The following is a 14,540-nucleotide window of genomic DNA, read 5'->3' on the forward strand; positions in this document are numbered from 1 at the left end:
AGTCTCCCTAACCCCACAGGCACAGAGGTGGCCTGTGTGACCGCTGACTTCCAGCCCCGGGCGCCCTGAACATGTGTACACAGGAGGTCAGAGATGTGTCCACAGATCCCGGCATTCCACTGCCCCGGGGGCCCGGCTGAGGTCACACTTGGGTTCCAGGAAGAAGGCGGGTTTCCCAGGCAGCCAGGAAATGAGTCGCTGCCCCCAGGAGCCCAACTAGACACCGAGGACATCTCATCAGCCTTATTACAAAATCCTCTGACGGTAAAGATTCTGGCTGCAACATGTCCTCAGCACCAAAGAAGAAAGTGGCTGATCGACATTACTTCTTCAAACCTTGAATGCCAATATGCCTGCTCTGACACCCAATGGTCAGCTCCTGTTCCAGAAACACTGCGCATGTGGTGGTAAAAGCTTCTAATGGCAGCCACAGCAGTTTTCTGGGATTGGGTCCCCTAGCATCAATCCTGAACTATCCTTGTGTAAACCAAGGCAGCAGTGAGGTCCAGCCAGTCAACCAAAGGGGCCTCAGGACCAGCCTCATACAGAACACACAGACAAGTTATATTAACTTGGCCTGATTTCTGGAGCCCTGGTTCCATCGCTACCAAATGCTTAGTGCTGGAGAGTCAGCTAAGTAACGGATCTCAGAGGAACCTCACTGCAGCCTGGAGGCAGAGGACAGAGCAAGGAAGGTACACTTGTACCTGGGAGACGCTGCGTTTCACAGCATGTTTGGAGATAAATTAGTCAAGGTGTTAACAACCCTAACAACAGAAAAGAGAGCCAAGAGAAAGCAAGGGGGGGGCAGACGTGAAAGCAACCATCATTAATTCAGTTTTAAATAGAGGATGAGTTATACTCTTGCTTATTCAGCAGACTGGTGCACCCAAGTTGGCAACTTTTAAAGTCTGCACAGGAACTTCCAGTGTAAATGTCACTTTTTAAAGTGCAGATATTTAAAAAGTCAGACCTTGAAGTTTCAGGCTTTAAAAAGTCAAGCCCATTGAAAACGCACCATACTAATTTACAGCTTACTTACTGTGGGATCTTATTCTTTTTCATGGGGAAGAAAATATATTCTATTGCAACACTCTCATGTCAGTGTAATTACGCAGAATTAACAAACTGAAAGGGTGAATCAAGATCCTCTGATGTATTATACTTTTGAAAAAACACAAATATACTACACACACTTAAAATAATTATTATTGTTATTCAGTCGCCAAGTCATCTCCGACTCTTTGTCACCCAATGGACTGCAGCACACCAGGCTCCTCTGTCCTCCACTGTCTCCTGGAATTTACTCAAACAAACGGCTATCTTCAAAATGCTTCTACAGAAAATCACTTCAAAGCCCCATAACATGCATGAGCCCTGACGATGGCGATGATAAGTGGAAAATACAGACATGTCTGGCACTGAGGGAGAGGTCCTGAGCTCTGCTTCCCACCTAAGCCCTCAAGGAAGGTTCGGGGCCTCGGGTTTTCTCTGGTGTCAGGAGAGGCAGTTTATACTAGCTCTGCTCACCCCTCAGGGTGGCTGTGGACAGTGACTGAGACCCTGCTGGTGGGAGGGCTTCAGTGCGTCTGGTCACCAGCGGCTGGCTGCGCTGGGCGCTCCATGCGCAGGCAACAGCAGGTTCTCTCTTTGGGGCCCAGGGTGCTTTCCTGGAATGTTGCTAAGACGTACCCAGTGGCTGAGGAGTCAAGTAGGAAGAGAGCGGCCACGGGGGCACGGGCACACCGTGAAGAGGGGCCTGATACAGAAGACGGGTCACCTTCGGAGTAAGGGAGGGACCCAGCGTGGGGCAGCAGACGCCTGCCCTGGGGGCCCCTGCTCCAGGAGACCCTGCCTTGGGGCACCCCTGCCCTGGGGGACGCTTCTCTCCAGCTGGAAGCCCCCCGCCCTCACCTGCAGTGTCCCAGATGGAGATGTTGTAGGAGCGCCACTGCTTCAGGTAGAAGGCGCCGCCCACCGTGCTGACCGTGTCCGGGAAGCGCCGCTCCATGTACCTCTGGAGCAGCGACGTCTTGCCCACGTTCATGTCGCCCAAAAGCACGATCTTCCCGTCGGGCTTCCTCATCTTCCCGCAGGGGGCACCCCTCCGCTCAGCCACGCCCTCCTGGCCCGTGCGCCCGGGGCGCGGCTGGAGCCGCCGGACGCCCCGAGGCTACTCCGACCGGGACTGGCGGAGAGGCGGACTCGCGGGTACCTTCCCTTCCGGACGCCTGGGAACGCGGGAGAGAAAGCGCGGCTCGGCGCTGGGCCGGAGCTGGGAGCCAGCCCGACGCCCACCTCGGTGTCCCGCCCGCGACGGCCAGTCTCGGGTCCAGGGCGGTCGGCCCCGCCCCTGACCGCCCACGACCCGGGATGGCCCCGCCCCCGACCACCCCCGATCAGGGCTGGCCCCGCCCCCAGACTGTTCGCCCCGGGCTGGCCCCGCCTCCGACCGCCCGTGCTCGGGCTGGCCCCGCCCCGACCGCCACGCCCCGGCCTGGCCCCGCCCTCGCCCCGCCCCCCAGGGCGCCCACCTGCAGCCCGCCAGGCCTGGTGGACGTGTCTCCGGGCCGGCCCTGCGCTCGTTCCCCCAGCGGGCGGCGCTCGGAAGACCCGGGCTGGTGGAGGCGCCAGGTGGGGGCGCCAGGTGGAGGAAGCTGGTGGACGCAGAGCGGAATCCCGGGGTGGACACGGCAGACGGGCGCGGCCCGGCTGCTGACCCAGGCGTCCCGGCGTGGGGCGGGCTCCGGACCCCGCACCTGGCTTCCTCCTCCGCAGGCGCAGGTGTGGCCGTGACCGTCCGCGAGGACCGGTCCTCCGCCTGTCTGCCGGGGCGCTGGCGGGTGTCGTTTTCGCTCACTTTGGCGAGAAGCGGGCTGTGCTGTTGTAGATCAGAGCGAGACGAGGACCGCCGTCGCCACTTCACTTCGGAGTGGACGTCTGGCTTTGGCAGTTGTGCTGATCGGGTCTTTACTGGAGACTACGGCGGTGCTCCAGTGTGAACACCGGGGGCGGTGTTTGCAGAGGCCGCTCCGGTCCCGGTTCTCAGCAGGAGGGACGGAGGCGCGCAGATGCGGACAGGAGGCGGGGTGTGAGGGCGTTTCACCCGGGGAGCACGGGCCTTGCCCGGCTCCTGCCCCGCAAGCCCGAACTCTGCCCTCGGTCACTGCCCACTGCGGGCCCCCATCCCCACCCTCGATTTCTAGAGTCGCTCTCCCGCCCTCCATCCCTCCGTGGCCCTGTCTGCTTACTTTCTACCGCTCCCTTATAAAGCTATGGTTTTTCCGATAGTCATGTATGGATGTGAGAGTTGGACAATAAATAAAGCTGAGCACCGAAGAATTGGTGCTTTTGAACTGTTGTGTTGGAGAAGACTCTTGAGAGTCCTTTGGACAGCAAGGAGATCCAACCAGTCCTAAACGAAATCAGTCCTGGGTGTTCATTGGAAGGACTGATGCTGAAGCTGAAACTCCAATACTTTGGTCACCTGATGCGAAGAACTGACTCATTGGAAAAGACCCTGACGCTGGGAAAGATTGAAGGCAGGAGGAGAAGGGGACGACAGAGGATGAGATGGTTGGGTGGCATCACTGACTCAATGGACATGGGTTTGAGCAAGGTCCGGGAGTTGGTGATGGACAGGGAAGCCTGGCGTGCTGCAGTCCATGGGATCGCAAAGAGTCAAGACACGACTGAGCAACTGAACTTAACTGAATAAGGATGTACTGCTGACCTTTCGTGCAGTCTCCCTCCACTCTGCGGGCTGAAGAGTATCGAGCACCTAGTAGCTGCTCAAGGAAGCTTAGGGTCAGGGCACAGTGGGTGACTTCACCATCCTGGTGAGGCCAGGAGGGGTTTCAGGCAGACGTCACCACCAGCTGGGCTCCACACCTAGGTCCTCTGGTGGTTTATGTTTCTCTAGGATGGGGAGCATCTCGTAAGCTAATTCTGCATCCTGCCAGCTCACCACACCTTTCCAGGCAGCTCCCTCATCCAATAAACATGGGGTCAGGAGTCCCCGAAGGTGGGGTTTTTTGTTTATTTTTAATTGGAGGATAACTGCTTTACAGTGTCCTGTGGGTTTCTCTTGTACAACAGGTGAATCAGCCATCTGTGTAGTTGCTAAATCAGCCATAAGTATACATATATCCTCTCCCTCTTGAACCTCCCTCCCTCCTGAGCCCCATCCCATCCTTCTAGGTGGAGGCTGGGTCTTTCGTTTCCTTTCTCTGGCATCTTCCCAGTATCTACAACTGGTAGGCAGTCCCAACTCAGTGTGTGTTTAAATAAATGTGTTGGTTTGCTGAATGCTGTCTCTATTTGAAACACTGATGTGTTTTGAGCCGGTTTTGAGGAGCAGGGATGGTTCCAGTGGCACAATGGAAAAGGAATCTGCCTGCCAATTCAGGAGACCCGGGAGACCAGGGTTCAATCCCTGGGTTGGAAAGATCCCCTGGAAGAGGAAATGGCAACCTGCTCCAGTGAGAATCCCATGGACAGAGGAGCCTGGTGGGCTACAGTCCACGGGGTCTCGAAGAGTCAGACATGACTAAGAGCTCGCGCGCACACACACACACACACACACACACGCATACAGCATATAGAATTCTACCTGGAACATAGAATTCACTCAGAAAGTTTGTTAAAAAAATTTTTTTAACTGTCCAGCACTTTGAAAAACTAAATTTAACCAGGAGAATGTCTCCATATCAAATTTCAACCACTCTTTGAAAAAAAAAAATGCCTTAAAGACTGCCAGCTGCCTCTTTCCTCTTTGGGAAGCATGACTGAGTAAGAAGTTAAAAGGTTAAAAGTCTGTTTAAAGTAGCTACTCTCCTGCCAAGTACAATGTTTCTTCTGCCTGCACTTAAACCACTGGCCTAACAGGGTAATTCTTTTTCCACTTGCTCAGATGAAGAGTGCCCAAGGCCCAAGAGTCCTGCAAGCCCGAACTCTGCCCTCAGTCACTGCCCACTGCGGGCCCCCACCCCCGCCCCCGATTTCTAGAGTCGCTCTCCCGCCCTCCATCCCTCCGTGGCCCTGTCTGCTTACTTTCTACCACTCCCTAATAAAGCTATGGTTTTTCCAATAGTCATGTATGGATGTGAGAGTTGGACAATAAAGAAAGCTGAGCACTGAAGAAGTGCCGAGAGTACTTCCTTGGGCAGAGCGCCCAAGGAAAACTAGGTAGCTCCTTTTTAATGAGATGCAATGTGAAGAGTTCTGGGACTGTCCACGGTTACAGTAGAAGGAATAATAGTGTGGTTGCTTCTGATGATTTTGCAAAGTGTCTTAGGAGTTTATAGGTACTTTGTTGAGGAACAATTCTACCTTTTAAATTACTTTCCTCTTTTCTTAAACAAGCAAACAAAAAACCCCTTCCTATCTATGTATTCAGTGGGTAGGAACTAAGCTCTGAGCCCTGACCTAAGGCTAGAGCAGTGAGGAAGACAGCCAACAAAATAAACAAGCAAAATACAGAGTGTCCTAGAGGGTGATGAAATGTTTGGTGGAGAAAAACAGAGCAGGGGGAGAGGGAGCAAGACCTGGGGTGGATGCAGGGGACACAGTCATGAACAGGAGGTTTGCAGAGATGAAGTTTCTGGAGAATGTGGTTAGGGGTTAAACATGCATCTGGAGTTACACATGGGGAGATGCAGACAGAACGGATTTGTGGACACGGGGGAAGGAGAGGGTGGGGTGCACTGAGAGAGGACTGACATGCACACACCACCATGTGGGAAACAGGTGGCCAGTGCGAGGCCGCTGTACAGTGCGTGGAGCTCAGCCTGGTGCTCTGTGATGACCTAGAGGGGCAGGTCGGTGGGGCCGAGGCTTGGGAGGAAGGGGATATACGTGTGCATAGAGCTGGTTCAGGTTGTTGCGCGGCAGAAACACAACACTGGAACGCAATTATACTCTAATTTTAAAAATACAATAAGAAAAAAAAAGGTTCAGGTACAGACCACAGTGAGTGCAAAGCCCCTGAGGCAGCGGCCTGCCTGGTGGACTCCCTGAGAGCGCAGAGCAGGGAAGAGAGCAGGGGTCATGTGTGGATCATATATAAATGAGTTTCCAATATAAATACAAAACATATGTAATTTATAAACCCAAGTAAATAAATTTCTATGATATGTGCATATATGGGCTTCCCCAGGTGGCTCAGCGGTAAAGAATCTGCCTGTAATGCAGGAGCCTCAGTAGCCATGGGTTCAATCTCTGGGTCAGGAAGATCCCCTGGAGAAGGACATGGCCACCCACTCCAGTATTCTTGCCTGGAGAATCCCAGGGACAGAGGAGCCTGGCGGGCACTCCGTAGTGTCCCAAAGAGTCGGACACGAAGCGACTTGGCACTCACGTATGCACACACATGTATATATAAAAGCTTACATGTATATATCTGTGTGTAAAACTATGTCAACCTGTTTACGATGGGTTTTTTAACGTGCATGTGAAAGTGGCTCAGCTGTGTCCGACTCTTTGTGACCCCATGGACTGTACAGTCCATGGGATTCTCCAGGCCAGAATACTGGAGTGGGTAACCGTTCACTTCTCTAGGGGATCTTTCCAACCCAGGGATCAAACCCAGGTCTCCCACATTGCAGGCAGATTCTTTCCCAGCTGAGCCACAAGGGAAGCCCTTTTTTAACATGCAAGTATTTTTCATTTGTATGTAACCAAATCTACATACAAAAAAAAAAAAAGATGATGCTGTGAAAGTGCTGCACTCAATATGCCAGCAAATTTGGAAAACTCAGCAGTGGCCACAAGACTGGAAAAGGTCAGTTTTCATTCTAATCCCAAAGACAGGCAATGCCAAAGAATGCTCAAACTACCACACAATTGCACTCATCTATGCTCAAAATTCTCCAAGCCAGGCTTTAGCAATACGTGAACCATGAACTTCCAGATGTTCAAGCTGGTTTTAGAAAAGGCAGAGGAACCAGAGATCAAACTGCCCAGCCAGAGGCATCTTGGTGCTGCCATTGGCAGGAGCCCCAGGCCAGCCGCCCTGGCCCTGCCACCGTCTTCCTCGTGGGCCCAGGTCCGGACGCAGGCTGTGCTGTCTCCCTTCCCTTGCTTGTATGACAGGTGGGCTTGGTCTCGGTCTTGCCCTCCTGGTGGTCACGGAGGATGCGGCCCCCAGGAGGACTTTGAACGGGTGAGGAAAGAAGGCTTGGAGGGCAGCTCTGCACCTGGGCTCCGTCCTCCTCGGCCAGGTCTCAGCCTCCGCTCCTCTGGGGCCGTGGGCCTGGCCATAGGTGTGGGAGTGAGTGTTAGTGTGAATTCAGGTGTGGGTGTGGGTGCAGGTGTGGGTTCAGGTGTGGCCGTAGGTGTGGGTGTGGGTGCAGGTGTGGGTTCAGCTGTGGCTGCAGTGTGGGTGTGAGTGTGAATTCAGGTCTGCATGTGGGTGCAGGGGTGGGTTCAGGTGTGGCTGTAGTGTGGGTGTGAGTGTGAATTCAGGTCTGCGTTTGGGTGCAGGTGTGGGTTCAGCTGTGGCTGTAGTGTGGGTGTGAGTGTGAATTCAGGTGTGGGTGCAGGTGTGGGTTCAGGTGTGGCTGTAGTGTGGGTATGAGTGTGAGTGTGAATTCAGGTGTGGGTGTGGGTGCAGGTGTGTGTGTCGGTGTCCCCTGGTTCCCACCTCACCTCCCTCTCTGCTCAGATGGGGAAGTCTGTCTTCTCTCTGACGGTTCACCGGCGCTCCTGGACCTAGGACCCCTCCTCTACTCTCCTCCAGGCCTGGGGTCCTTAGCACCTGGCTGTCCCCTGCGGTCCTAGGTGGGTCATAGGAGCTGATCACAGGAGGGTGACCCTCGGACCAGGCTCCAGACCTCAAAGCACCGGGCACCTGGACACGGGAAAGCTCCAACCCCACCCCAAAACCACTGACTCGGAAATGCTGGATGGGCCCAGATCTGGGATTCTCTCAAAGCCCCTCAGGTGAGCCCAAGCAGCTCAAGTCTGCCACCTCCACTCTTGGCTAACACCCAGGCTGGCCTCCCTCCTCCTGCCTGGCCTCTAACCGCACATGGGCCAGCCTGGCCGCTCAGAAGCCAGGCCGTGGGTGCTCAGCACGCCCGCGGCCCCTCTGCCATCACCCCAGGCTGATCAGTCTGCGTTTGGACATTGCTCACCCCTTCCCAGCTACCCTAACATTCGGATTTAACAGCTCTGCTTCCTCTTGCGAAACCACGTGAACTTCCCCATCCAGAGGGAACAAGAACCCTTCATTTACTGCTTTCGGTTTGTCGGTAACTGATCAGCGTCTTGGACATTGTTAAGACACCGTACGTGGAAGGCTTTTCCCGATCACGCTCATCCATCCACCATCACCTGTTCAGTCACACTATTGGCTGGCGTCTTGGAGGAGAGAAGGAGAGGGTTTCTCATTTCTGGGAAACCGTCTCTTTTCCTGGTCCCTTGTGGATATGCCCCTTTGGAGATATTCCACTTCCCACCACGTCCGTGTCCCGTTTTCTCATCCTGCTGGACGCTCAGCTCCATCTTCCGGGATCCTGCTCGGCCATATCCCTCCTCCTCCCCAGGCAGCTGCCCTTTCCCCTCCAACCTCTCCGGGGTCACAGAGCCCCTCAGTGCTGAGCGATGCCACTTCCTCCAGGGAGCCCGCTCCCCTAGCCTCCCCGAGACTGCGGTCGCCTGTCGCCAGTGACCCATGTAACAGTCACTCAGTCTTCCGACGCCTTCGTAGCCTTCGACCCTGTTTCTCACTTCCTTCTTTGTGAAAATCTCTCCCCGTGGCCTTCCCATCTTCCCGACTACAGGGCCTCCCCAGGATCCACCCTTGATCACAGGAGTTTGTTTTTTAAGTAAACTCACCCTACGTTTGCGAAATATCCCATAAGTCTTCATGCCCTGAAGCTTCTGTTACATGTAAAGTTGCCTAATTTCCTTGAAACAGAGCTTGGGCCCCGCTGGAGTCAAACCTAAATGCTGCCAAGAGTAGGAGTGTAAAAAGATCTTTTTAAAGGCTCCAGAATTTCTGATGCTTTGAAAAACAAAGAAGAAACAAAGACTGTATTTGTGCTACAATGAAATCCATCACAAGGTTTTAAGCCACCGCTGTAGCTGGAGCTCTTAAGCAACCTTGAGAAATCCTTATCTCAAGATTTCCTAGTTCCCGTAAATTTTTCAGATTGCATCACCGTGAGGCTTGGAGACTTTACAGGGAAGAGAGGAGCGGAAGATCCCACCCGTGGGCAGAGGTGGGGCAGCGCACCGCTGTCTTCAGGGTCCAACGTGGGACGAGTTATGAAACCCCAGAATGCCCCCTTGGAATCTGGACTGTTGAGTTGGTGGTGGGGCCTGAAAAATTAACAGGAGACAGAGTAACAGTAGGAAAGAAAGCATTTTATTCACACCCATCTGAGCACAGTCAGACGCAGAGGCCCCCTGGACAGCAGGCTACAGGGGGAAGAGGGCGGAAAGGGCTCCTGCAGGGAGACAAAGGGGCCTTTAGGGGAATACCTGGGAGGTGTGGCAGCTGGTATGATGTTTCCCTGTGCAATTTCCCATCCACTTGTGAGGAGCCAGCCTCCTTCCCCCATGAGAGGAGGAAGTGCTGTCTTTAACCCTTAAACCAGATAAAAGAAGCTCCAAAAAGGTTTCCTGCTCCTTCGGCTGGATCTCAGGTGTCTCGGTCTACAGAAACCATCACATCCCTCCGTGGGGCCCAGTGGGTTCGGTCGGACCCCACAGAAACCTCGCTTAGAGTCTGACCAGAAGGCTCTCTCTGCAGGGGTGCCTGGTCCAGACTCACTGCGCTGAGTGAGCTCTCCGGGCTTCCAGAGACGGGAAGGCTGGAGTCTCAGCGTTTCCCGTAGGAAACAGGCCCAGGTGCCCACACTTCGTCGTGTGCTTTACTCCTCATTTCCAAGGCTCACAGATACATACTTGCTATGGACTGAATATTTGTGTCCCTCGCCCCATATTCCCGTGTTGAAATCCTCACCCCACAGTGATGGCGTTAGGAGGTGGGACATTTGGGAGGTGATTGTGTCGTAAGGGTGGAACCCTCATGAAGGCGATCAGCAGCTTATGAAAGGGGACCCCCGCCCCCAGAGCTCTTGTGCCCCGTTCCCAACTGAGGGCACAGCCCACTGAGGACACTGAAGCTGCCAGCACCTTCGTCTTGGCCTTCCAGCCTCCGGAACTGGGAGACACAGGTTTCTGTTGTTTACAAGCCACCCAGTCTGTAGCATTCTGTTATAGCTGCCAAAATGGACTAAGGTAATACTTTATACTACCCATGGGAAATAAATGAGCTTTCCTTTCCCCACATACTTACTACAGTTTGGGGCTGCGATGGGAACAGACAGGAGTCTGCAAACAGTGCTCCCCTGCCGCGTGACCGGCCAGAGCCGCTGCACCAGGCCGCTCAGACTCCGCCTTGAGACCCTCACCTTCTATGCTCACTGGTTCGTTGGCAGTGTGGCTCTCAAGCATCTTCAGATACTAGCTGACCATATTTTGGGTCCTAGTTACTCTCTCCCGTGCCTCTTATTTGACTTAATTCTCTATTTCTCTGGCCCTAACTGACCACGGGTAACTCTACATTACAGGACAGAACCAGAAAACTTCTTTCCAGGCACTAATCATTTAGAACCATATCTGAGATCCAGCAAGGAGAGATGCTCAGGCCTCCTTTCCAACTGTCTTTTATTCTTTAGAAGAACAAGTTCTTTTTATTGCCTCATTAGACAAACATTTCTATAAGAGATCCAGTTTTAATGATTAAGAAACTAATTCTTCAAGCTACTTGAGTAAACATTAACATAGATCTCAAATAAGTTAGGGGACCTGTGATGAACTGTTTATAACTTGAAGCTAATTTTTAAAAATTTCGTATCACTGACTGAGTCTTAGGTTTTAAGAAGCAGGCAATTGATACAGTAGGTTCTACTTGTTGCTGTTGTTCTATTTGCGGTTTTCTGTATTTTTCACATCTTCTACAACGAATGCACATTACTTTTGAGAAGGAAAAAAAGGCAGATCTAAAATTAAATTTGAACCTGGGGAAAAAAAATGGGATGGACTTTTATGGGAAGGAACAAATGAAAAGCTTAAGATTCATTGTTTCCTTTTCATTGCAACTATATTTCCTGGCACCATTCAGAGTATTTACAGCTTTGGGATGGAGGAAAAGTGTGGTTGGTGAAGTTGTGTTTAAGCTGCAGTATTTCAGTCCAAACATCCTAAAGTGTTACTGTCAGTGGGACTTTGTCCAGCACTTATGTGACAGACAAATCTTAACAAATGCTGTTGATGAGAATGAAAATATTCAAAATGTAGGTTGCACAGGTAGTAGCATTTTGTAAAAGCTGTGCCGATGATTCTAATGTGGGCGACGGTCAGAACCCCCAAGACCAGCCAAGCTCACCAAATACTGTGACTCCCAAGGCAGCTTCTTGAGCCCCCTACTGGCGACGGGGGTTAGTACTCTCCTAATCCAGAGTCAGGGAAGGGGTGAGCCCTCCCGGAATCCTGAGGACCCTACTGGGGTCCAGCTGACTGCGAGGGTTTTAGGGGACGCCCAGGGGAGAAGGATGGCCGTCTGCTGTCTTCCTCACACAAGCCCTCGTTGGCTTGCTGTTCCGTGGGGATTCTGAAGTTCACTGAGATGATGTCACCGAGGGTGGGAATCTCAACCCAACCCCGGGGTGGGTGCCTGTGGGGTGTGTGCTCGGGGTCACCTCTGGGCCTGAGTTCATGATGCCCTGCGGACCTGCCACGGCCGTCGGCGCTGGACGTTCAGAGCCCGTTGGAGCGGGGCCAGCGGACCCAGGACAGGGACCCGCCCCACCCGAGGCAAGGACCAGGGCCTGCAGCTAAGCTGCTGCTTCGGGTTGAATTGTCTCTCGGACGGGAGCTCCGACGGTGACCTGGCTCGGAGACAGGGTGGTACTCGATGTGACTGTTAACAGTCAAGATGAGGTCCTTCTGGAGAAGCAGGGGCGGGGCTGACCGTGAACAAGGTGTGTGCTTGATAAAGCGGAGAATCCGGCCCCCAAGACACGGAGACAAGGAGCCACATGATGCCAGAGGCAGGGGCTGGAGGGACACCGTCTCAGGTCAGGGGTGCTCCGACCCCCGAAGCCACAGACACCAGGAGGGCCCTCTGCATGGGCTCCAGGGGGAGAGGGCCCTGCAGACACCTTGATCTCAGACGTCCCCGCTCCGGGGGGGTGGGGGGGACAGACTTCAGCTCTTGCCAGGGCAGGCTTGTGATCCTTTGTTCCAGCAGCCGGAGGAAACCTGCACAAGGACGCACAGATGCGGCCCCCACCCCGACTGCCCCCTCTGGGCTGGGCCCGGGATTCCGGTTAGACAGACTCCGGGTCCCCGCAGGCAGGCTCGGCACAGGGGCGCGGCCCCCAAGGGCCTGGGGGCCAGGAGGCTCCTTTCAGGGGTGACCCCACCATTCCTCTTCTGTTTGCAGTAAAAACTCTTTGATACGTGATAACGGTTTACAACACCAATGATTATTTAAAACACTAGGCAGCAAAAATTTTAAAACACTTCAGATTGCATTATCCACAAATCAGCAGCGTCAGTTAATTTACTAGAAGCTATTGGAAAGCTCCCCCCGTAGGGCCCCTGACTGCACACACGGACACCTAACAAGAAGTCTCCGAGGCACCGTAGTGCGGGAACAGAGAGCACTGCCGTGTGTGGGGGGCGCCACCCGGCCCTCGCACTCTGCTTGCAGGTCGCTTCTAAGTCTCCGTGCTCACAGACGCTGTTGGATGAACATCAACAAGGCATGTTTCCTCTGGAACCTGTGGGAATCAGTCCTCAAGGAAAATTCCCAGAAGTGGGACTGCCCCATTGTCATTGTTTTTTTCTTTTGTGAAGAAGGAAACCACAGGCCTCCGATGGAATCGGTCATCCTGGGCCCATGGCAGAAGACCAAGACTTAATACCTAACCTAACATCACTTCTGACTTCCCTGGAATGTGATCTTGCATCAGCCACCCTGGCATTTCCTGCTCACCACTGGGGGTAATCTTGACTCCTAGACCCCTTCCATCTCTGGGAGGAGTGCAACCTTGCTTCCAACAATGCGTTCTTTGCTCAAAATCCCCTCCCTCCACCCACCTCCACCTTTAAAATCCTTTCCTTTCCTGCAGATCCTTGGAGCTCCTATTTCCTACTTGCGAGGCGGGATGTGGTCCAATTCCCTGTGACCCAGCAGGACCCCACGGGGCCCGCCCAGGACAGGGACAGGCCTTCCTCTCTGAAGTACCTGTTGGATAGATGACAGTATTTGATGCACATTTCCTGAGTTTTGCAGACGTGACACTCTCTTCCCCCAACAAAGGGAAGATGTTAAGTAAGTGATAACCAGGAGCACACGGCCCCAGGCCTCCTGGTGCCTAAGGACTGAGCATGCTAACTCCTGACACCCCGCCCTGGTACCTCAGTTCAGTTTCAGTTCAGTCACTCAGTCGTGTCTGACTCTTTGTGACCCCGTGGACTCTGTTAACTCACCGCCTGCCAATCAGAGAACTCTGTACAAGCTGATCACATGCCCTGCGACCTCCCTCCTCACCTGGCTTTTTAAAACACTTTGCCTGGGACATCCCGGTGGTCCAATGGCTGAGACTCCATGCTCCTGTTCCAGGGGGCCCGGATTTGATTCCTGCTGGGGAACTAGATCCCACACGCTGCAACTAGGACCTGGCACAGCCAGAGAAATAAATTAAAATTAATTTTTTTTTTTTTGCTGAAACCCTGGGGAAGCTTGGGGCTTTTTAGAACACAAGCCACACATCTCCTTGCCTGGCCCTGCAATAAACCTAAATGTTGATACAGCCACTGTAGAAAACAATATGGAGATTCCTTAAAAAACGAAACATAGAACTACCATATGACCCAGTAATCCCACTACTGAGCATATACCCGGAGAAAACTGTAATTAAAAGAAAAAAAAAACACAAGTACCCTCATGTTTACTGGAGCACTGTTTACAATAATGAGGACATGGGAGCAACCGAGACGTCCATTGACCGACGAATGGATAAAGAAGGTGTGGTACATGTACACAATAGAGTGCATGCTAAGTCGCTCCAGTCGTGTCCAACTCTGCGACCCCATGGACTGTAGTCCGCCGGTCTCCTCTGTCCATGAGTTTCTCCAGGCAAGAATGCTGGAGTGGGTTCCCATGCTCTCCTCCAGGGGACCTTCCCCATCCAGGGATCGAATCCGAGTCTCTTATGTCTTCTGCACTGACAGGCAGGTTCTTTACCTCCAGCGCCACCTGAGAAGCCCACAGTGAATTATTACTGAGCCATAAAAAGGAACAAAATTGGGTCAGTTGTAGTGCTGTGGGTGAACCTAGAGCTTGTCATGCAGAGTGAAGTAAGTCAGAAAGAAAAACACAAATATCGCAATTTAATGCTTACATACAGAATCTAGGAAAATGGTACTGATGTACCGACTTACAGAGCAGGAATGGAGGCACAGAGGCAGAGAACAGACTTGTGGAGGGAGAGTTAGCGCAGAGCCAGCTTTTTAAAAAG

The 14,540-nt window shown here is 53.1% G+C and overlaps 1 protein-coding gene across 1 annotated transcript in view; it reads right to left on the reverse strand.

Annotated features, from left to right (window-relative positions):
• RAB20 (RAB20, member RAS oncogene family) overlaps window positions 1-2,339 on the reverse strand; it is a 29,326-nt gene extending 26,987 nt beyond the window's left edge. Inside the window, exon 1 of the mRNA XM_081551901.1 lies at window positions 1,915-2,339. Coding sequence (XP_081408027.1) covers window positions 1,915-2,086 — 172 coding nt within the window. The 5' untranslated portion in view covers window positions 2,087-2,339. The remainder of the gene's footprint in view (window positions 1-1,914) is intronic.
• Window positions 2,340-14,540: the final 12,201 nt, after the last annotated feature.

This window comes from Giraffa tippelskirchi, chromosome 12 (genome assembly GCF_054371585.1).
Source record: "Giraffa tippelskirchi isolate mGirTip1 chromosome 12, T2T-mGirTip1v1.2.pri, whole genome shotgun sequence".
NCBI lineage: Eukaryota > Metazoa > Chordata > Mammalia > Artiodactyla > Giraffidae > Giraffa > Giraffa tippelskirchi.